Source organism: Mchenga conophoros, linkage group LG12 (genome assembly GCF_057382185.1).
Source record: "Mchenga conophoros isolate Kocher_MC1m ecotype Shallow Benthic linkage group LG12, M_conophoros_male_GT1.1, whole genome shotgun sequence".
Classification (NCBI taxonomy): domain Eukaryota; kingdom Metazoa; phylum Chordata; class Actinopteri; order Cichliformes; family Cichlidae; genus Mchenga; species Mchenga conophoros.
This window is the reverse complement of record NC_140537.1, coordinates 1,120,315-1,144,949: the sequence shown is the minus strand read 5'-3', so window position 1 is coordinate 1,144,949 and position 24,635 is coordinate 1,120,315. Positions and strand designations below refer to the sequence as shown.

The 24,635-nt window shown below is 42.8% G+C and overlaps 1 protein-coding gene across 2 annotated transcripts; it reads right to left on the bottom strand.

The window, feature by feature from the left end:
• Positions 1–7,887: 7,887 nt before the first annotated feature.
• On the bottom strand, positions 7,888–13,003 carry isl1a (ISL LIM homeobox 1a). Of its 2 annotated transcripts, none has more exons than XM_085293226.1 (6): positions 12,837–13,003; positions 12,322–12,511; positions 11,354–11,613; positions 10,211–10,497; positions 9,561–9,728; positions 7,888–8,676 (listed from the first exon to the last, which is right to left on the bottom strand). In XM_085293226.1, the coding sequence occupies exons 1-6, from the start codon at positions 12,862–12,864 to the stop codon at positions 8,560–8,562; spliced, it is 1,050 nt and encodes a 349-aa protein (XP_085149352.1). In that variant the 5' UTR covers positions 12,865–13,003; the 3' UTR covers positions 7,888–8,559. The 2 variants fall into 2 exon arrangements, with proteins under 2 accessions (XP_085149352.1, XP_085149353.1); XM_085293227.1 differs by having other exon boundaries at positions 10,211–10,494.
• Positions 13,004–24,635: the final 11,632 nt, after the last annotated feature.

The window sequence follows — 24,635 nt, the reverse complement described above, 5'->3', positions numbered from 1 at the left end:
AAGGACCTGGTGTGTGTTTATCTTCAATCAAACATGGCTGTACGGCATCCGTGACACAGACATCCAGCTACAGGTCGAACACCATTTACGTGTATCCAGATTCAGATAAAAAGTCTCATTGCACTTGAACGAGACCTGGCCAGTAGCCCATACAGGAGCACGGCAACACTGGGCGAGACGTGTAAGAGCACACTGTGGACCATGTCCAGGGAAGCAGCCACCGGCACAGCTGCCTGGAGGAATGTGAGAGGGAAGAATAAGGAAGTCCATCAGAGACATAACTGTAGTCTACCTGAGGTCCGTACCCTCCACAGAGCAAAGTGTGCTGTCCTCCAGTAAGGACACAAAAGGCCTGTGAGATCTCACTCTCCCACTTTCCCAGTGATGTAAAAGTCAACGGTGAATTTCCTTAATGACTATCCCCCCTAGTCCTGGTCATGGGACGTACTACTACTAATGACACCTTCTCCTACACTTGCACTCCACCTTATCAAACTTGTCAGATAAGGACACATGCATCAGATTCCCTTGAATCATTTCCAGTTCAGCATTTAATACAATCATCCCCCAACAGCGAATGAGTCTTGATGTGAGGCTTCAACATCCCAATGAGTCATTGGATTCTAGACATCCTCACAGAGGCCTCAGTCAGTGCTCGCTGGCAGCAGAACCTCGGACACGACTATGATAAACACAGGAGCCCTGACAGCCCTCTGCTGTCCGTGCTGCTCATCCATGAAAGCACATCTGAATCCAACCTCCTGGTACAGAGGGCTGAGGACAGAACTGTAGTGGGCCTCATCAGAAACCCAATGAAGCCCTTTACAGAGGGAGGTGATACAGTAACAGTCTATCTCTTAATGCAGACCACACCAAGGAAACTGTAACAGACTGGCCACCCTGCCTGCTCATCAGGGGCTCTGAAGAGTCAAAGGCACCAAGTTCTTTATTGTGCTCCTCTCTGATGGTCTGCCAGCACTAGTTCTGTCGTAAGAAGACGCAGTAGTGCGGCTCTTCTTGTGGAAAACAAACTTCTTGTGGTTGCACCGTCTACATCACTGTGTACTTTGGGAGCTGCACAGTGCAGTCCAGGTGAGATCAGCTGAGAGGATTATGGGGGTCCCCCACCCCTGCCAATGCATCACAGAGCCACTGCTGTTTTGAAGGACTCCGCCCACTCCACACACAGCGTGTTTGACCCTCTGCCATCAGACCTTGATCTATACAGAGCAGTATTCCATTCAGCTGCAGAGACTGTATAATGAAAATAATATTCACTTGACCTGACTCTATATTTATAGTCTTTCCTGTAAGAAATGACTGATCAAATATACAGATTCATGTTGTCTGAGGTGAATCGGAGGTAAGGTTAGAAGTCAGCTACTGTAAAGGACAATCATTCATTGATAATAACTGTCTGATGATGCAGCTTCAGAGTTTAATCACCTGTGGAAGGCTTCACGTCAGGTGTCTCAGTGGACAGTATACAAAGTTAGCACAAAGAGCAAATAGTTTGACTGTGTAGATACGTGGAATAAAAAACCATTTCTCTGAGTCAGAAATCATTAATGCATTGCAGTCCCGGCTCACTGGCTCCTTAAAGTAAGGACTAAGGTGCACCTGTTTAAATTTTAATATGACCTATCTGTTCTGGACATCAGCCAGCTGGAGTAAAGTAGAATATGATATTTCCACACATTTTCAGTCAATAATCTGGGTTAGGAGTGAGGGTTTTTTCTTTTTGAAATGTATTACAGACAAGATTTTTTAATGTCCAACATCTATATTGATACCACAAAATGTAGTATCTGATAATACAGTCACAATCTGATACTGTTACTGTTTCATTTATTGGCAACATTCTTCAAACGTCGTCTCTGTTTCTTTGTGTGAGCACAGTTGGGAAAAAATATTGCAACAAAATATCATCAGTATTGTTTATTGTGCATTGAATACATTCAGGCACTCTGAGTGTTTGACCTGCTAGCATTTTGGTAAGTTTTAGTGGGGGAACCAAGCCCCCCCCTCACCTGTTTACCCCACAACATTCAAGTTTATGAACTAATTATTTTTGTAGTAAAACGGGCGTATTATTATTATTCAGGACAGAAGGCTCAGACCAGTGTGACGTATCGTTGGTTGACTGATTAATACTATCCTGGGATACCAGTAGAAGCACGGTTATCTCTCATGCTGCGGGCCTGGAGATCAATGACGGGTCACAGAGCTGGGTCGCATTCTCAGTTAGAGACTTGACCGAGTCCCGTAGCGAGGCGTTGTCAGCAGCGAGTGTTTCCACCTGCTGCTGGCTGAGTTCCAGGGATTCCCTCAGGGATTGAAATTCCTGGTGAAATTAAAAGTTACAAACATAATGTGATGCATTCGAAATGACACTCTTGTGTGTCCCAGCTTATGACACATGTTTGCTACAGGTCGCTCTGTCATGGTCCTGGGTCATTGATCAAGTAATTTGAATTTCTGGTCTGCTTCTTTTGTAATATCAGTAACGTGCTAATGTTCTTTGTCTGTTCGTAGCCTTTTTGTATTACCATTTGTCTTCTTTTGTAAACCCTTTCTGTCTTTGTAGTTGTGTCCCGTTGTCAGTTTGGTCCCTCTGTGTTTCATCCTTTGTCTCCCTGTCAGTCACGTCTCACTGTCCATTTATCTCCAGTCCCTGAGTGAAGTTCACATCTCTCAGGTCTCAGTGTGTGTGTTACTTCCTGTTTTATTTTGGACCGTCCCTCGTCTTGTTTGTGCTGTGCAGCTTCTGTCCTAATGCTGTCTGCGTCTCCCTCTGTTCGTTGTTGCCTCCGTCTGTCTGTTTGACATGTATTTTGCTCCTGCTCTGTATTTTTATTGTTCTGTTTGCTCCACCTGTTGTTATAGTTTCGACTTTACTTCTAATACTTTTTGTCTTGTAGCAGGTCCAGTGATTTCCACTGATGTACTGACCATGGGACCAGCTTACTTTCTGTATATTTTAAGTGAAACATGGAAGTGTGCAGCAAAATGTTCTGAAATATTTTCAAATAAGTGCAAACTAAATGTTAACGTTACAGTAATGTTCTGCCTTGTCTCTGCTCGTCTTTTCATAGTTTGACATGCCATTTTTATGTCTTGCTTTCTGACACAAAACAAATTTAAAAACACGTAAATCCCAGTCAGATGGCTTCTTGTGGCACTGGTGTCTGCCCTGATCACTGGCTTTGTGTTCCCTTGGTTTCTGAGATCCTATCTGTGTGATGACTACAGTCTCTCTAAAGCCCTGCAGATCCACATAAACAGTGAACTGCTGATGAAGATGGCCTAACTCTTATTTTATTAGCATGCAGACCTCATTGATGATTAATAAAAACATTAAAAAGAAGGCAAGTTATTCCTATAGTGCAAATTTCAGCAACCATTATGTTAAGGCACTTTCTATCGCATGTCAAAAACCTTACAGTATTAAAGAGAAAACCCACAGATCAGATCATCGCCACTAACAAGCAAAACGCTCCCTTTAACCAGGAAGGAATGTGTTTAAAGGGTCAAACCAGTAGTTGTTGCTAAAAGTAGAATGGGAGGCAGAGCCTTCAGTTTTCAGGCCCCTCTTCTGTGGAACCAGCTTCCAGTTTGGATTCAGGAGACAGACACTATCTCTACTTTCAAGATTAGGCTTCAAACTTTCCTTTTTGCTAAAGCATATAGTTAGGGCTGGACCAGGTGACCCTGAATCCTCCCTTAGTTATGCTGGTTCTGCCAGAGCTTCCTTCCTGTTGAAAGGAAGCTTTTCTTTCCCACAGTCCTCGTTCACAGGAGGTGGTGTGACTGTTAGGAGTCTTGATTTTACAATGTAAAGTGACCTGAGGCGACTGTTGTTGTGAATTGTTGCTATATAAATTGACCTGAATGCAGCTGAAGGCGTCCTACATATTTGTGTACTTGCTGGTGTATTCCAGTCTCTGTGGTATAATGTTGTGATCGCTGGTATGGAACGCTGCACTGAAGTCTAACAGGACAAGCACAGGAATGAGTCCACTGTTAGAGGATCAGTTTTAGAGCAAATGACAACAAGTGAACAGTAAGTTACAACTACCTCTAAAATCATGAATACAGATCAGTTACATGAGACATCGGTTATTATTCCATCCGTCGTGTTACTGGAAATGCCCAAAGACACTTCGTGCATATCTGCTGGATTCAGACGTGTTGAGAAAGTTTGATTCCCTCTGGCTGAGCAGGGCGCGCCAAAACAGTTTGGTTCTTAACCAGCGTACTTCTGTGTGATACACAGAACATGAACTTTCCAGTGAGCCCAACCTGAGATTTTAGATTCAATATTTTTAGATATTTTCGATTCAAATATCAAATAGTATTTTATTTATTTTAAAAGGCCTCTTCAGCTGACTTTCATGTGTTTTTTTTAGTTTTACACATTGGAGTTAGAGGCAATACTTGAATATGAATATCTAAAAACAATTAAAAATGGAAAACTGAACATTTCATTTCTCTTTCTTACTATCACATTAAATCAGGATGAGTAATTTAGGACAGATACTTTACATTGTTAGTCTTAGTATTGGTTTGTTAAAATATAAAATCCTGTGAAGTGAATATTTATGTACACTCAAAATAATTAAAAAAAACCGTTTAACATGAAGAAAATGTCACGTTCACTCTACGTTTGAGCTGTGGATTCCAGCAGATTTTAATGTGTGAGAAAGGTGGTCGGTACCTGGGTTCATAGAATATTTTATATATTAAGCATTTAATGTCTTTCACAGAATTTTATATATATATATTAAAATATATATATATTTATATACATATATATACATCTCTTCTAACTTTGCACCATTAAATGTTTGTGGAAATCAGAGACCATGTAGTCAAAGTGTTGATTTGACAAAGAATTAAATAAATATTGACCAAATTATTTTCTTAGTTATGATTAGAGTACCCTCTGCATACTCCAGTTTAGACTATCTACTGCTTTTTTTTTTATTTGTAGTACAACTTGTGGTATTTACACAACCCAGCATGAACTTTGAATGAAAATACCATGTTTGTAACTTTTATAACTAAGAATTCGATGTTAAAATGAAATATATATTTTCTTTTGCACCATTCACACACTGTCACTTTGTGTCTTTTGCGATGTGAAGTTTTGTATTTAGTGTGCACTCCAATATTGGGCAGCTTGATTTTGTTTCTTCATAACTAGTCAGTGTTTAGACATTGTTAATGCATTTGCCCCAAACTACCGGTCCTGGAACAAAAGGCAAGAGAAGAATTCTGTATTTTATCTTTAATAGTTTTTGAGACTTTGATGTTCAGAGCTGCATTTGCAGACCATTTTCCAAAAAAAGCATATATCTTGAAAAGTATTTGAGATATGATGCTAACATTTCACAGCAATTTATTCAGACTCTGGACCATAAAACATTTGGGCAAACTGACGAGGGTTCAGCTGAATAAATGTTATACAATTTTGATGATTTTAGATGGAAGGACTCAGTTCTCCAAAATGACAAATATGCACATATTTAACAAAAATATTTTCTGAGTTGTGTTAATGCCAGAATTTTATGCAATTTGGATAATAAGTGACAGCGTTATGTTGAAAACACATATTAAATATACAGATGTAGGTTTCTGTCATTAAAGAAAACGTGGCATCAGCTCCTTAAAGCCTGTGACCAGTCGTTCTGTCAGACTTCCTATTTCTTCTAACCTTGGTGCCTCTGAGAGGTCAGGCGCCACATTTCTGGGAGGGTTAGTTCCCTTGCTCATTTCCCATGCCAATTCAATGTGGTCTCATCCAGAGGCCAGCAATTATTTCCCTCAGCCTGCCCAAGGTACACTGCTGCTTTTGTTCCTCGTCAGCTCTGAATACGGTCCCTGAGCCAGACAAACCTGTAGAGTACGTTATCACAAGTCTTTGTGCTGGTGCTTAGCTTCCCCTCTATCTGCTCTATCTCTACCCACTGCAAACATAGCAGCTCTTTAAAAAAAACCACTTTATTATATGTAAAACTCTTACCATCTGCCATTTGTGGTCAAATTGAAATATGACTCTGGTCTTTGAGGCAAAGCTTTTCTTTAGTCTGAACAAAGCTAATGACTCAGAAAATGTGCTGAATAATTACTGTGCATGTAAGGTATAGACTGAGCGTTTCTATTATGTTCTGGGCTGTCAGAGTTTGACGAGAACATGCCTGGTGTTCATGTGAATACAGTCTGGCACAACCAAAGATGGGAGGTGAGAAAGACATCACAGGAACGTATGGGTGTTTAACCATGATAACTGTCTTTTACACATGCTGCTGAAGACTCCCAAACTCAGCAAGGTGATGTTTCCAAATCGCCATCAAGCCAAAGCAATAACCACATAAACAGTCACTCTACTCAGATGACACAGAGCATGGAAGCTGCTGTGGTTGGCAGCTGCTACCAACATTATTCTTAATTTGATTTTGGGAATTATTGCTACATTTGAGTTGAAAATGCTCGATCAGTAATGCAGAGTAAAATGCAAAATGATCAAGAAAACCATCCTGTAACTTGGCTTTTCTGTTCACTGCCATCCCTGTAATAACAGCTTGGACTTTTAATCATATACTGTACGTCCCAGCTATGAAGGACAGAACCGCATTTTAATATGCACGAATTACAACCTGCATTGGAGGTTAATGCTTTTGCAGTACAGTATTTGTATTGTAAAAGCTGGATACTGATGATTCAGGGCACGGGCATCTTTTCTCTGACAATAGTAAACAATGTTGTGTTGTAAAGTTTGTCTTCTTCTGTTTTTCATTAAACCTCCTGACTCAGTGAGATTTTATTGTAAAAAGCATTCAGACAGCCCTGCTGACGCTGCGGAGCACCACTTTACATTTCAGAGCAACCTGCATTTAAAAAGAATTAGCTTTCTCTCATTCACAAATTTAGACACATATGTAATTATTATTAGAAATTAGTGAAATCATTCAAATATTAAATATATCGTTTCTAAATCATAACATTAGCCGTTAGGACAAAATGCTGATTCCTGTTTTTTAGATGTTACATTTCTTACAGTGTTTTGGGTTTGTTTGTTTGTTTGTTTGTTTGTTTGTTTGTTTGTTTGTTTTTGTTCAAAAACAAATCCATACATTTTAATGTCAAACAGAAAACAATGAGTGTCTGTATAATCCAGACAAGTCGATATTGTTTGCTATGAGCACCCCGCACCGCAGCCATGCAGTCACACATTCCCATACACCAAATAATAAACTCAAACACTGTTTAAAACCTGCACTTTGATCCACACTGAAACATTATAGAACAGCGATGTTCACAAAACCCTGAGACTGCTTTGGACATTTGTCCAAATACTGAAAGCTTAAATTCACGGCACGCACCGTGTGCGTTTGTGGGTTCTGTCACCTTCTTTTTGACTCGGTTATTTAATGGCAAAGGGAATAGTAAGAATAGCTTTAGTGTTTTTAATTTGGACTTTTCTTAAAACAAGTAGAATTTTTTCTGTTGCGGCCACGTTATGGCACCGTGTGCAGTGCCGAGTGTGGCCGTGTCTCTTAAAACGTAATCCAGCTGTGCGTACAAATGAAGATCCACGCGGCACATTTTAGACGGAAGAAGATTTTAAAGGTCGGGCGTTTTGTTAGGCTGGAGATGTTTAGCGGTGCACTTTGCGCTGCAGCAGGTAGCAGAGTATACGTAACCTGACACAGCATCTGCACTAACATGACACCCAATTAACCACAGTCTACCCATCCAGGCATTTAACCAGAGCTGATGTGTGTCCGCTCACAGAGAAACACGCGTCAGACGTGCAGGTAAACTCCTTATTGTCATTTTGTTTGTTGATTCCGACAAACAAGCGACAGACCAAACGCCTTGGGGTTTTCTTTCTTTCTTTTTTTTTTACTTCAGTTAAGAAAGTTACACAAAAGGTGGCAAGTTTGTTGACAATAAATAATAAATAATCTTGCTGCACGGGAACAAACAAAACATTTCCTTCCGGAGCTAACAGTATTTTTTAAGTTATTATTAATTTACACATCTTTGGGGAAGAAAAAAAATGTTGGACGGACACTAACTCGCACAAATGTCCCACGAAGCTTGTGGCAAAATAGAGGTATACCTTGTTGCAAATGCTTTAGTACTTGGGTCTTTAAGAAAATCATGTAGTTAATGGAGAACCCCCGCCCACACCCCACACAGTCATTTATTATATGACGAGGTGCGTGTGTCGAATTAAAAAAAAAAAAAAAACAGTTTCTATTGAAAGTCGCGTGCGGCATGTCGCGAGTACAGAGAATCTCGAGCTCTCTCCTCGCCGCCGGGTCCCGTTCATCGGTGAAGCCAGCTTCATGCCTTCTCTGTTTGGCAAACGGGCAGCACCGACCGACCGCGAGGACTCGTCGCGTTATCTCCTCTGGACGTTAGAATGTGTGACTGTGGTAAATCCCATGATTGTCTTCACAGTGTCAAAATACAACCAGGGGGTTGCTTGGTGCAGTCGAGAAGGGTGATATGAAAGGGGCTGTGTGTGTCTGTCCACGCAGCGCCGGCTCAGGCCTCGATGGGGCTGGAGACCATGCTGTTCGGCGTATCTGGAAGCTGAGACGACATAGACGCTACTTCGCTGCCCGTCGAGTTCGAACCCGGTCCTCCCTCCGAGAAACTCACCTGCAGAGCACATTAAGCGAACCTTTAAAAGCACAGCTGAAACTTTTACACGTGCACACTAAAAGGCCTTGGATTACATCTACTCATGGGCAGGTCAGTGCTGCTGCTCAGGGACGCAGTTCAGCCTGTGTGTCAGCAAAGTTTCCAAAGGAAATCCGTCCGTCAACGTCACTGCAACCATCGACGTCATAATAATAATAATGATGATGATAATAATAATAATAATAATAGATTTGTAGTCTACTGCTTTACAATTGCGCGATAAAAGAAGCGGAACGAGGATGGCATGGTGTTCGCTTTTACAGGTATTTGAAAGTCTGTTAATTTGAGAGTAAACGGAACCAAACGGGAAAAACACAAAATGCTTTAATTTTATTTAGAAAGCTGGTTTACATCGTCCGGGTGCGCTGCACGTGTCTTTGCCGTGTGTGGCCGGTGTGGAGAACAAACACTGCTGGTCTTTCGGGTTACCCACAGCCTCGTGTCTGTGCGCTTAAGCGCATCTGACCATATTCCCTCGAAATTTTACATACTTGAAATAAACGTAGAAAACGTAGCGTCAGTGGTCACAGTGGTTATGTGTCCATGCTAATTCAATATTCTTCAACAAATTAAGAATTATATATATATCTATATCTATATCTATAGATAGATAGATAGATAGATAGATAGATAGATAGATAGATAGATAGATAGATAGATAGATAGATAGATAGATAGATAGATAGATAAGGGACTTAGCAGTGCTCGCAAACGACACACACTATTAAAAAAAACAAAAAGTTGTTCAGAGCAGCTGCTGAATGTCCTCAAAAACTGAAATCACAGCACTTTTGATATCAGCAGTGTGTTAATGTCTGAGCGCGAACCAGGAAATCACGAACCAGTTGTTGGAAAGCAGGCTGGTCGATGTCGCTCTGCAGCGCGAAGTCGCTGAGCACCTTCCAGGGCGGCTGGTAGCTCTGCACCTCCACCGGGTTGGCTTGGATGCCTCCGTCGTGCCGCTCCGGGCTGGCTGCCACCATCGGGGTTCCCGTCATTCCCTGGATGTTCTGCAAGAAACGGAAGCATCCTGCTCAGCACCACGCACAGTTACTGGGAGAATTACACGCGAGGGGGTGTTGCCGTGTAAACTCACGTGCACGATTGCTCAATCAGCAGAACAATCAATCACATTATGTCCGTATTTCACATAAATATAGACGTGTGTGTGTGTGTGTGTGTGTGTGTGTGTGTGTGTGTGTGTGTGTGTGTGTGTGTGTGTGTGTGTGTGTGTGTGTGCGCGCGCATGCTTGACCTCAGAGCCCGGGTGAGCTCGTGCACAGTCCTTCTTGCCTGTCACGGAACTTCTGATTTGAACTTGATGAATAAATCTGCTCTGAGGCCTTTCTGGGACTGAGGGACTGACACCTTGATTAATGACGGAAGCAGCCTGCCGACCACGGTGCCACATCACGGGCCTCTTTGATACACGGGGTGTCAGTGGATCGTGTGTGATCGGGTGTGTGGGCTGGTGATCGCGTTAAGCACCTACCGTCTTGTCGCTGGACTGCTGCTGTTGTAGCTGCTTCATGAGTTGGCTTCTCTTCTTGTCTTTGCATCGCTTATTCTGGAACCAGACCCGGATCACTCGCGGGCTGAGGCCGGTCATCTCCACCAGTTGTTCCTTCATTAGAGCGTCGGGCCTCGGGTTGGCGTTGTAGCAGGTCCGCAGCGTGTGCAGCTGCTTCTCGTTCAGCACCGTCCGGACCCGGGTGGTCTTCTCGGGCTGTTTATGTACGTGAGGCCGCAGAGCGGGCTGACGGGCAGAGATTGGTTCTGCTATGGAAAAAAGTGAAAAACATCCGATCAAATGAAACACGTAGACTCCAAACACGGACACGCGAGCGGACTCCCTTTAATTCCTCTCCACACACGTATGCTTCTTCCACAATTTTGTGAATTCTGAATCTCTTTCAGCATCTTGTAGAAATGTTTTTGACTTGGTAACATTAAAAAACGCGCGGCTGTGGTCCCTGAGCACCAGAGAACCTCAGAACTGCGCTCACACATCCAGAGAAAAGCTGGCCTTTGGAAAAGACGCTTTTTCGTTATTTAATTAGCTTCCGGTCTCATTCAATATTCGATTAATATGTGGAAGAACACTCTGACATATCGGAACCAAAGCCATTATTTGTTACAGCAGGAATGGAGCAGGCTGCCCAAAGCCATTAAAACATTGATAGGAATAACCAAAACTATGAGAAGGACCAGCAGCCGTGTTTACTGATCCCCTCCAACAAGAATAATTGGACTTTTTCGGACAGAAGCGCACCTCAGGCCTTTCTCTAATCCTCCCACAGTCTGCAGAAAACAAGTTACACCAGCCAAAAGCATGAGCAGACAACAGGTCCACTAAAATAAGGCCAACAAACCAAATATGACAGCAGAACACTTCCACTCTCTGTGGCAGGAGGGACACGTTCCCCTCGATGGAAACGCGTTAAACACAGATCAAACATGGGCAGTAAATCCCTCTGATATCGCAGCCTGCGTTTGACAGATTTGAAGCACAAGAAACGAAATGTCTTTCATTTTTAAGGACTACAAAAATAAAATAAAAATACAGGAAACACCAAGTCAGCGTTGAACACACCGTGTGAGCTGAAGTGCCGGTCTGCAGCAGCAGCAGTCCTACCTGCCATCTGCAGCGGTCTGGCGGGGTGCAGGGGGCTCAGCGGGTCCCCGGGGCCCAGGCTGGCCCGTTCCACAACATCGTGGTCTGCTCGACAGAAGAGCCCGTCTTCTCGCAAAGCAAATTCGTCCCCCGGGATGAGCTGCCGACTGCAGGCCACGCAGCGGAAACACTCAATGTGGTAGACCTTGGAACGGGCCCTCATAACGAAGTCGTTCTTGCTGAAGCCGATGTTGCATTTAGCGCATTTAATCCCGTATAACCTGCGAGGCACACACATGCAGGGCTGGTCATTCACACGGCACACAGCTCGGCCACTACACACTGATGATGATGATAATAATAATAATAATAATAATAATAATAATAATAATAATAATAATAATAATAATAATAATAATAATGGTTTAATATTTACTTATTTGTAATAATTACAAAACGCCCGAGATGTCCACATTTTAATTTAAATTATTATTATTATTATTATTATTATTATTATTATTATTATTATTATTATTATTATTATTATTATTGCTGCTGTTGTGATTATTATTATTACAAATATAATTAAATAAAACTATGAACTTGTAAATGAGCTTGGTGAAGTTGAACAGGAATTGTGACAGAGTGAGCTGTCTGCTGTCTGCACAGAAACGTCCTGCGGGTTCTCGCTCTGTGTGATGTATCCTGCGACCTTGAGTTGTGGTCTGGATGAATTATATTGTTCCAGAACGTTAAACCACGTCTTATCGCCGCATTACGAAATGCTGGCGCTACTTTCTACATAAGCTGCTGTATCAAGTAACTGTGATTCTGACACGTCAAATGAAATGTGCCCGGTGACAAAGGGACTCCAGGGAGAGTAAACGAGTCCGCATCATCTCAACTTGATCTTGTAAATATCAAAACAACATAATTCCAATTTTCGAGCTGCTCCAGTTCTTCGTCCCGTCCCGTCCCGGCCGTCCTACCTGATGTAGTCCCGTTTACAGTAAGTCTTTCCATCCCTGACGAAGCACGTGCAGGACTCGTCCAGGTACTGGCTGCACTCGGCACACTTGAGACAGGCGGCGTGCCATTCAAGGTCCGGAGAGACCCGCAAGATATACTGGTCGTGGATCTGGTTTCCGCAGCCCACGCACAGAGACACCAACCGCTTCTCTGGAAGGGCAACAACATAAGAACACATGAAACACTCTTTAGCACACCAATTATTATTATTATTATTATTATTATTATTATTATTATTATTATTATTATTATTATTATTATTATTATCAAGACTACTATATAGGAGGTAACACAGCTTTCATATAAATATATATAAATATATATATATATATATATATGCGTGTGTGTGTGTGTGCCGAGTTTAATAGGGGAAAGTCATATACTGTGTTTGCGGAGATCACCACGTAACCAAGTCAACTCTTAGTTCTGAAGAATTAAGTTCCAGCATGGATCCAACATCGAACACATGTCTTACTTTTCGGCGGGTCCCCCATGTCTCCCATGTCCACAAAGTAAGGCGACGTTAGGTCCACTGTCACAGCGGGCTGCGGAGCCTGGAAGCCTGGGTAAGTCCTCCGCTGCCGGGCTGCCGGACCAGGAGCTGCACTGTCCGGCTCGGATAGGGAGTGTGTGTACGTGTGTGTTTCCAGTGTGTGTGCAACTCTGACAAGCGACGGGGCTGACGTAGGACATCAGCACGTCATCTGCATGAGCAGCTGATTGGCTCTGCAGACCCTGACCAGCACACACACACACACACACACACACACACACACACACACACACACACACACACACACACTGGCACACTTATTGCTGCATATCAATTGTTTCTCAGCTTTGCTTTGCCCTCTTCTGATCTGTTCATTTTCTCTCATTTTATTCTAGTTTGCAGCAAAGCTGCTTATTGTTCATATAGCTAATCGTTACGGTATATTATTTCAGTAAAGGAAAGCCTCACATCACTGTTACCGTCTCTGTGATGGAACATATAGCAGGCCACAGCGAAAAATCGCCGGGCGCGCACTGTTGAATACGCTCATAGATTTAAAGCGATTATCAGTGTGCAGTTAGATCCACAATTATATTGCACCTCGTGGGAGATATGTATATAGAATATGTCTGTCTAACTGTCCGTGGGCTGTCTGTGCTGTTAACACAACTGTACGTGGGCGTAAACTTTCTTTTCTTTTAAATTCCTCGAAATGGGAAATTCAGAAAACAGCTGTGCGGCCAGCTTTTAGAAACAGAAATCAATTCGAACTTGCACGTGAGAGTTCTTTACACAGACAAAAGTAACGTAACGAAAACTAACGAAAGATACGAGCAGACGCGTCCTGCTTCGGTGTTCAGCAGAAAGCCCGAAATCTGACAGGCCGGGACCCTCGAAGCCGCCCAGACACACACCAACACGCCCTCTTGTGTTAGTAAGTAACTACTAACACAGCGGGAGTGGACACATCACACCTGCAGCAGCCTCCACAACCACGCTAGAATCTGTCGTGGAAATGAATTGTGTCATGCTACCGTCAGACTAATGTAGTGGCGGGCCAATAACATTAAACATTTATTATTATTATTATTATTAATAATGCTCTGTGCTCTGAACGGATAATTGGAGGTGAGCTTCCCTCCCTCCAGGACATCTACAGGAAGCGCTGCCTGAGGAAAGCGGGGAGGATCATCAAGGACTCCAGTCACCCCAGCCATAAACTGTTCAGACTGCTTCCATCAGGAAGGAGGTTCTGCAGCATCCGGTCCCGTACCAGCAGACTGAGAGACAGCTTCTTCCATCAGGCCATCAGACTGCTGAACACGTCATAGACACCTCAGCTTCACTACTGGAACTTCAACATTATGCACTCCACACTGTATATAAATGCCACTTGTTTTGCACATATTCAACTCTGTATATTTTATATATTTTATTATTATTATTATTATTTTATTTTATTTTTTTACTATTTAATTTGTAAAAATGTGTATACACACACACACACACACACACACACGTAGGAAAATATTTAGTATACACATCCAGAAATGCATACACTATTATATATTGTACATATATTTATTAGTTTCAGGTTGGCCATTCTTGTATTTTGCTCGTTTGTGTTGTTGTGTTTGCACATCTCTGTTGCTTGTGGGGCTCGCACACAAGAATTTCACTCGCATGTGCTGTGCCAGTGTGCCTGCACATGTGATGTGACAATAAAAGTGATTTGATTTGATTTGTGATTTATTATTATTATTATTATTATTATTATTATTATTATTATTATTATTATTATTATTATTATTATTATTATTATCAAAACAAAAAAAGAAGAAATTCCCAAAATTGAAACGAGAGGAATTCTTCTCTTAGCTCTGTGGAGACATCATAAGACAGACTGATGATTGAGACAATCTACAGTTTAGCAAAATGTCCAAATGCAAATACAAGAACAAATTAACACAAACAATTAGTTTTATTATATGAAATGACTGTTTTCAGATTTCCCTTCATTGTTCTCCATCACCATCATTAAGCCCAGAATGAGGGAATATTTTCTGGAAGAATTTTATTCCATCTCAAAAGCAGAGATCTAAAAACTTCTGTCAGTATGTGGTGGTGGCATGTTAAGGCCCAGCGCACCTTCCTGAGACACTGTGTGGTTTTTCCATTTATTTCCTGTCTGTGTACACGATGATCCTTATTTGTAACCTTTTAGTGTAAGTACAGGAAGTAACTAAGATTTTATTGTTTCCTGTTGCAATGCTAGTTTGTGTTATTTTTAATACACATGTGATCACTGTCTTTTCATTGTCCACTAAAAACAGAAGGCATTGATACAAAACATTTTGGATTTGCTGATACAATTATATTACGAGTGATTTATCTATGTCAAACTTATCAAAACAAGATTATATAAATCTGCTGATGCTTAACGATATAAACACACTTTTGGACGTGTAAATAGTCCTTCTCTTTAACTTTAAACAGAAAAAGCCTCTTTTAAAATTTCATTGTCAGGATATTATTTAGGCTGAAATGTGTCTCTATGGGTGAGCACGCATGCAAAGAATAGTTGCTGATTTTAGCCCCACAGTCAATAGAGTAGACTGTGTAATATAATTGTAATATTAGTTGTAAAATCAAATTTTCCATGTGATATATTAGTGATGATGTAAGGAAAAGCAGACTAAAACTGTGTTATTCTTATGTGATTAAGACAATAGACTGAGGTATTATTTCTCCCTCTCTTTGTCCTGTTGTCCCTCCTCACCCAGCCGGTCGGGGCAGACGGTGCCCCTCTCTGAGCCTAATTCTGTTGAAAGGGAGTTTTTCCTTCCCACTGTCGCCAAAGTGCTTGCTCACAGGGGGTTGTCTGGGTGTTAGGGTCTGTATTACTGTACACCTTACACTGAGGTGATGGTTGTTGTGATTTGCAAAAATCCAGCCTCACCAAACTTTCTAAACAAAAACTTGGTTTTCATCACTTTATCTGGATGAACCTTTACATGAAACATCCACAAGTTTGTCTTTGATGATAATATTAAGGCAATAAGAGGCTAGCTTTGGCCTGACTGATTTGTCCTCCTATCTGACAGTTTTCTTCAGCTTCTTTCAGAAACTCTGAATCATATCTGTCAAGTCCTTCACCCTCATCTCAACCCTGACGAGAACATTTCAGCAGACAGTCACGAGTGTGGGCTGTGGATGCTGTCTGTACTGTCCAGTGGCAAGAGGAGATCTACCTCCCCTGGGTGCCCCTTGTGCCCCACAGACCATATGGCTTGGCCTGGCCCTCTAGATGGTGTGCTGGTCCATGGACCACCTGAGGCAGCAGGAGCTCTTATAATCACTGGAGACAAGGGCCACTTGACACCAGGCTGACAGATGGTGCTGCAGCACTGCTGCCCTGGACTACTGCTGCTGCTGTGTGTGTGTTCAGATTGAGAGGCACAATAAGGGTGATGATGTGTCAGGGGTGGTTAAACATGATGGTGGCAGCCCATCTTCTTTTGTCTCTAGGGCAGCCATAGCCGCGGGCCATGACTGCAGGCAAATTTCATCACATATAAGGAGCAGAGCCTAAACGACAGAGCAGCTCCACGCTGCCGCGCAACATCCAGGAATAGTATCTGTTTCCACTGTTGCAGTTACAGAAAAACAGGAACTACTGTTGGTCAGGCAACTCTGGAGTTCCAAGAAGGAATGTTACACACGTTCCCACTGAAGATGAATGTAAGATGTTATTATTTGTTATGAATGATATTATTTCGATTTTTGTGTGGAAAAAATCCAAATAATATACGACTGTCCTTCAGTTCACTTGCATGCTGTAATCAGAGCTTATAGTTGCTTTTAATGTTAACTTCTCCAATCCTACCACCAGAAGTATAAATGCTGCAATGAATGCAAAATTCAAAATTGCATGTGGTGTCATGTGTAAAGCTGTAGCAACTACAGTACGTCAGTAATACACTGGGCCACAGTTTAGCCTTCAACATGGAGACAACATGGAGATTCTACAGTATATCGTACAGCACAGGATGACATACAAATACTCGCTTTTTCTTAATATTAAATCACTATAATGAATCTTTTGCTTGTATTTTTCAGTTAAAACACCCTGTGCCCAGGCTTAACTCACAGCAGCCCTCCTCATTTCTTTTTCTTAGTTATTGTAAAGATGATCTTTTTAGTAGATTTTATTCATTGTTGTTTACATGTATTTAAAATGCTATAGGAATAAAGATAACTATTGATGTTGTTTCCCTTTAGTTGCATGTTACCTGCTCCTTCCATGGAAAAATTATACCTGCTACACCATAAAAAACAACACATAAAATCTACACAATAATTTGAGGTAACAGTTTGTACTTATTTTAAATGAGTGAAAAATTGCACTCATTTGGACTATTTGGATACATTTTACTACATATTTCTAGTAAATAGCAATAGGAAATACAGGGTTTAAAATACTAAAAGAAATAAGGTCCCTATAATAATTACTCATTGAAACTGATCATTCTAACTCTTCTTTGCAAGTAGACAATAGTTAATCTAATTAATATTTATTTATTGCTGATCTGTTCGGCTAATTAACCTCCATTATTCAAGGAAATGCAGCTTCACACACCAGACGATGACTATGTCAAAGTTTTTAATCCGTAAAATGATCCAAAAACATAAAATGATTTTATTTGCTCTGTAAAGGGTGAAGGTGTATGCAACACTTCCACAGTGGATTTGAAGACTTTCTTTCCCCCTCAAACAGTCTTAATACCATTAATGACTTCCTCCCCTCATCCAGCCGCTCACAGCAGATGGCCGCCCCCCCCTGAGCCCGCTTCTCTTGGAGATTTTTTCCCATTAAAAGATTTTTTTTCCAACTGTTGCCAAAGCGCTCACTCGCAGAGGTCATATGATGGTTGGGGTTTTCTCTGTTTTCTTGTAGGGTCTTTACCTTACAGTATTAACCGCCTTCAGAGAACTTTTGTTGTTATTTGCTGTATAAATAAAATTGAATTCAGTGTGCTACTTTGAAGAACTGGATCACAAAACAGTTCTGTCATAAACAAAATGACCTTTGGGGTAGGTGAAAGGACAGAAGGCAAGAAGGAGGTGAAGGGAACGGAGGAAAGGAGAGGAGATAGAAGGAGAGATAGGAGAGATGAGAACTCTCTCTGTCTGTAGAGATGAAACCTTTTTATAATTATTCATTTAACTGTTTCAACTCCATTAGGGTTAGGAAGCACAAATGCTGCAATGAGAGATTAAAAAACAACAGTAAGTCCAGATGTGCAAATTGATTGAACAGCAAAGTAGAAGTGCAATGATTACTCTCCTAGACTAATCACAAAAATCATTTTCCCCACAAATACACGATATTTAGTTTAGTTCCTGAAGGAGAAAAAAATCACTTATTTTAAAACCCAGAATCAGAGTTCTTAGACTCTTTTACATTTATGCCGATGAATTGAATATAAGAATTGTTGACAATGGAGAATCAGTTATTTGATAGATTGTTGCACCTCTACAATAATGAATATCTTTCTCTGGAACTGGATGACAAAAGAAAACCAAAATACAAGACACAGCATACTCACAGGTCGAGCCGAAGGGTGGATTCAAGGAGTGAACTCGGAAACATGAGTTTGAAGTGACTTTATTTACAGCATCTAAACAAATCTGAAAATGAAGGGAAAAGGGTATTAGCATTTTAGAGTGAATGAGAGAAATGAGTGAGACGCACAAAATAATTGTAGCACTTAACTGTCACACTGGTACGAGGAGACAGGGGCTGGCAGCTGCAGCACACATCAGAGGGGCTGCAGAGCTTGGGTGAAGCACATCACCCGAATGGCTGAGGTGGTGAGCGGTGAAGAACAGGCGCTGGAGATCACACACAGACAGGTTAAAAAGAGGCTCAGAATAAAGACAGTAGCTAATTGAGGAAACCAGGTGTTACCACAGAGATAGTACAATCTGCCAGAGAATGGGTGCGCAACTGCAGCTTTAGAAACACCAACCTGATGAAGGCAATGCTGGGAGAGGGCCTCAGCTCTACCAGGGACACACTGGCTCACAGAGGAAAACACAGAACAGCAACAACCAGCCCAGTGCTGATTTCCTCAATGGGAAATGGTCCCAAGTAGCACGGGGCCAGTTTCTTTGACATGCACTAGAGAGGAATGTCCGCAGAGGATAACCAAACCTTCTCACGTAACCGCATACTGTGGCGCTGGAGACCTCCTCTGGTCAGCAACCCAGTGGTTTATTCCACTGCACGCAGGAAGGCAGCCTTTGTCTCCAGATTCTTTGGCAGGAGATGTTGCACCGACAGCTACCTCTGTCTCCTGCAGGGAGAGAAGTCGGGGCTGGTACCCTTAAGAGGCCTTGAAAGGGGACAATCCTTTTGAGGAGGTGAGAGTGTTATGTGCATATTCTATTTACACCAAGAAGCAGGGTTAGAAGAGATGACGCTGCCTCCAGCTCTTGATTTGTCTGTTCAGTTTGACCATTAGATTGAGGATGATAACCAGATAACCATGGAAAGCCTTAAAAAGCTTTTTGTACTGCAGCCCACGAGCTGCAGGCCTTGATACAAAACAACACCAAAGGGTAAACCATGCCAAGCCAGTGAGGTCCACTGTGATGTGTGACCCCGGCTGAACAGGGATTGCTAATCAGAGTCCTGAAGGTGGCTGATGATGGCTCTTGTCGTGCGCACAGGTGTCACAGGGTGGTATACATATTCGCTGGTGTCTTTTTCTAGAGAGGGCCACCAAAAGGTGCGCTTGAGTAATGAGATGGTGCAGCTTACCACGGGGTATATTGCAGGACCTGGGAGCAAACAGATGAGGGAACAAACAGTGGGTTGGGCAGCCCAATTCAAGGGTGATTAGGCAGAGAGATTCTTCAAACAATAAATGGTCGTTCAGCCTCTTCCAGCCAGTGTTGGTGTTCCTCTAAAGCTGAAGCATCCACCTACACACGACCGGTGCTGAACTGAACCTGGTTTTGAGCTCCTTAAAGGCTTGAACTGCTTCCATGGACCACAAAAACTCCCTGGAAGGTGAGGCGAGTTTAGTTAGAGGTGCAGCAATGCGACTGTAGCCTTTGATGAAATGGCAACAGAAGTTAGCAAAACCAAGAAATCTCTGTAATTGCTTGGAGAAAGTAGGCCACTCCACAACTGCCCTTTTTCTGGCTCTGTCTTCATCTATCCACTTTCAATTGAATAAAGCAGAAATGTCATGAAGTGGTGTGAAACTTACACTTCTCTGCTTTCACAAACAGTTTGTTTTCCAGTAGATGCTAGAGCACCAGGTGCACATGATTAGTATGTTCAGCTCGGGTCTTCGAGAAAATTAGAACATCTACACAGACAAAAACGAACAGATTCAAAGAGTCTCTTAAAGCATCATTAACAAGTGTCTGGAAAATGGCGGGTGCATCTGTCAGCCCGAGGGGCATCAACAGGTACTCATAGTGACCTATGGGAGTGTTGAACACGGCCTTCCACTCAGTGCCTTGTCTCATTCTTAATAGATGATAGGCATTTTGCAGATCTAATCTAGTGAAAAGGCTCAAAAGCAGAGGACATTAGCAGAACCCCGTAGTCAATGCATGATTCAGCATGACCTACAAAAAATAAGCCAGTGCATACTGGAGAAGATGATAGTCTTATTATCCCCACCTCTAAGTGTTTGTTGAGGGGAGTGAGGCCCCGGGGAGGAGATCAACGGCGCAGTTTCATTGGGATGGTGAGGTGGAAGTGACAGTGCTTGATGCTTACTGAAAACCTCATTGAGGACATGGACCAAGGGGACAAGAGAGAGACATGGAGGTTTAGGTGATGGAGCTGGGGTCGCAGCAGGAGCTGAAAGCAATGCAGAGCTGCACCTGCCCGTGTTCATCATGCTCCCTAACGAGCGAAGGCAGAGTCTGCAGGCTCCATAATTTAGCCAGATTGTTCAGTCAGGTCGAGCCAAAGGGTCGACTCGAGGCACGGACTCACAAACACAAGTTTGAAGTGAATGCAGACTTTATTTGCAGTGGTCGTGTATTAAAACAGACAGAGATGACACAGACTTCTCTGGGAAAATCTGAAAGGGAAAAGGGGATTAGTTTTTAGAGAGATTGTGGGAATGAATGAGACGCACAAAGGAATTGTAGCACTTACTTGTCACACTGGTACTGGTACACACCTTATTATCAATAAAGACAAAGAAAGACACGAGCAGTGAGCACAAGCCAGCTCCTGACTAACCATTAGCTTTGTTTCACCCCACAGGGAGCTGTGCCTCACTCTGTTTCCCTTGAATAAAATGGTGGAAATACAGCTGAGTAGTACTTCTCAGTGCCTGCGTGATGACGACCTGGACCATCTGGGTTCTCACCAGTATGAACCTTACACAGCTTTGAGCTAGCAGCAACTACTGAGCTCCTACCATATTAAGGAAGCTTCAGTTTTAAAAAATCAGCACCGGCTCTGGGACAGTGGCTGACTGACACAGAAAGGCCAGATACCGAGCCTCACTATATCGATCGGTCATGATACTGGATTTTACGGTTTTGTTTTGTTGTTTGTTGAACACAGCCTGCTGGTCCCTTCTTGCTGCACAGACCCAGTGTTCACAATCGTAACAAGCTGGCTCTGACAGTGATAGCTCTATTTCCATCATGTTGTAAGAATGAAACCTTGGGGGGTATCCAGGTGTCTCCTCCAAGGAAACTGTTGTGATATGACTGAACTCTTCTTTAGTCTAGTAAATAAGGAAAAGGACAACGGGAGGAACTGTCCAAGATAGACATCAGTGGACAGAGTTCTTGATGGTAAGGAAAAAACCTTACCTGAGCATCCCTGAATAGTGCAGGCCACCTTTCTTGGAGAACCCTGACCAATAAGCTGTAGGTCTCCAAGTTCACTCTTCAGCTTGAGAACATTTTGAACAGTTTGTCTGCAGTTTTCTCTGTGTTTGTTCACTTCCTAGTTCAAGCCTCTCCGAGGCTTATTCTTGTCCTTGTTTTCCCCATGACCATGTGAAGGAAGATACTTTACATTTGGCTTTTTTACATTTTGGCTGGGCATACATCAACATCAGCAAGAGCAATCAGGATGGAGACAGGACAGGACTAACTTTGAGCGAGATAACCATGCCATAATCTCTTATGTTTCAATTAGTTCAATCTCTGTAATGGGTGAAGTTGCAGACTTTACAAAGCTAGTTCATTTGCACTGAGGTAACAATGGTATTATGGGTTCCATGTACATGTATTTCCCTTTCTTTTGAAAACATCCACTTCCAGTGTTGCAGGCAATTTCCACCACTGGTTGGTAGTGCAAGGCAGTATGTCTTAGAAAACAGAGGCCGCTTCACCCCTGATCAGCTGTGCACAGTGTTAGACCTCTGCTTTACCACCACAGGGTTTCTACAGACGTACTCATGGCTGTGCCATGGGCTCCCCCGTGTCACCTATTGTAGCCAACCTTTACATGGAGGAAGTGGAAAGGAAGGCTCTCGGCTCTTTCAAAGGAAGAGTACCCAGCACTGGTACAGATATGTAGACGACACCTGGGTCAAAATCAAGACACAAGAAGTGGAATCCTTCACTGCGCACATTAACGCTGTGGATAAAAACATCAAGTTCACCAGGGAAGACACAAAGGACGACTGTTTGCCTTTCCTGGACTGCGCCGTGCACATTGAAGAGAACGGCAACCTCAACATCGAAGTTTACCGGAAGCCCACACACACGGACCAGTACCTCCTCTTTGACTCCCATCACCCTTTGGAACACAAACTTGGAGTAATCAGGACCCTACACCATCGGGCAGAACATGTTCCCTCTAAGCCTGAAGGAAAAAAGAAGGAACACACACATGTAAAGGAAGCACTCAAAACGTGCGGCTATCCTAAATGGGCGTTCTTAAAGTCAGCAAAGAGGCACAGAAAAGAAGACCAGACACCAGCGAGGGGGAATCAGAAGGACAAACAGAACAACACTGTCATCTCTTATGTAGCAGGTTTATCAGAGAAACTTTGAGAGTTTTCTCCAAGCACGACATCCCAGTTTACTTCAGACCCAGCAACACACTCAGACACAAACTGGTTCATCCCAAACACAAACTTAACAATGCAATGTAGCTGTGCAGTGCTGCAAGGAATGCCCAGACCTCTACATAGGAGAAACCAAACAGCCACTTCACAAGCGCATGGCACAACATAGAAGAGCCACCTCCACAGGACAAGACTCAGCAGTCCATCTGCATCTAAAGGTCACAGGTCACTCTTTGAGCATGTCAATGTTGACATGTTGGACCGAGAAGACAGATGGTTTGAAAGAGGAGTAAGAGAAGCCATTTATGTCCACTGTGAGCGACCATCTTTGAACAGAGGGCGGGGCTTATGACACCAACTGTCTGCCATCTATAATCCAGACACCTTAACACCCACTCACACCCTGGGATATCTGATCTCAGTAAGTCACATCATAGGGTGGGGTTAGGTCTTACAGTGGGTCCACCTGAAACCTTGGCTGATTGTGACTCGTGCCTTGCCTCGTGTGATGAGGCAGAGGATCAATACTAGGTCCATGATGGGGACACTCCCAGTAGGGCTTACAAATCTGAGACTCTCCACTAATTAAACTTACAACTGAAGAAGCTTCTTGGATGAAACAGCTTCACAAAAGTCAAAGAGGTCCAGACTCTTTTCTTTCCACCTCACCCTCATGGATGAGTGAGCCATCCCCCCCATCCCCATACTCTGCTTCCTCTAAGGATATTGCAACTGTGAATTAATTAGATTAATTAATTAGACCCTTAAGTATTCCTTCCTTTGCCCGACTACGTCCTCATTTGAAGTCAGCAGCACTCCCCACTCTGCACAATGTGAGCAATGCTTCTTCCTCCTAATTCACCTGACATTTTGGCAGAATCTCATCAAGGCCAAGCAAAAACTCTGTCATGGTCCTCCTGTCCTCCCTGGCTTCCACTAAGGTTTGTTTTCTCTCTCTCCCTCTTACTATCTGTCATTGTTTGCTTTTGTCTATAGCTCGCTTTCTCGTCTCTGAACTCTAACATTGTTTCTCCTTCCCATGTACAGACCTTCCCTGGATTTCCCTCCTGGATGGTGAGCCTGCCTGACTGTGAGTGCTTCTGAGGGAAGAGTGTTGGATATCAGATGTCTGTTTCTCCATCCCTGGATCCCTGGAGCCCTATTCAGATTGACTGTGATTCTCGAGTCCTGCATTTGAGTCCAGTTCAGTGTACATGACAAAGTCTTATTTCATAATTTCACTGAAATCCTCCCGTACCTGATTTCTTGCTTTAGCTCCTGCCATAACCACACTCAAGCCTTCTGGTACCTGCCAGTTCCCCCCGAGTCACAGCAGTGTTTCTTCAGCTTGACAGCATCCTTCGACCACCAGCTAGTTCTGGTCACAAGCTGGCAGATACTCACTCTGTGTTTGTGAGTCCCCTGAGAAAGAATGTTTACTTACCTAAGTCTGCTGTGTTCAGAGGCTACACGGAGACAAACTGCTGAGCAAATACAGCTGGATTCAGAGGAGTCAGATTTGTGGAGTGGATTACCTGTCTGCCCAATAGCACTGATGTGTTGTTCACGAATGAGCCTGCTCTTTGTGGTGAATAAAAGTTGACCCCATTGGGCAGAGCCACATGCAAAGACTCCATGTAGTCAGGTGTGGCAGTCACGTACAAAGACAGACTAGGATCATATTATTATGTGAGAAAACCAAGAGATTCAGAAG

Bases quoted from the DNA above. Each gene is read 5' to 3' on its own strand.
- isl1a (XM_085293226.1), bottom strand. From the start codon at position 12,864: ATGGGAGACATGGGGGACCCGCCGAAAA. The intron at 11,614-12,321 runs GTAGGACGGCCG...TGTGCCTCGCAG, and splicing joins TGTAAACGGGACTACATCAG to GTTATACGGGATTAAATGCG. The intron at 8,677-9,560 runs GTTCGTGATTTC...TGTGCTCTGCAG, and splicing joins AGCCTGCTTTCCAACAACTG to GTGAGTTTCTCGGAGGGAGG.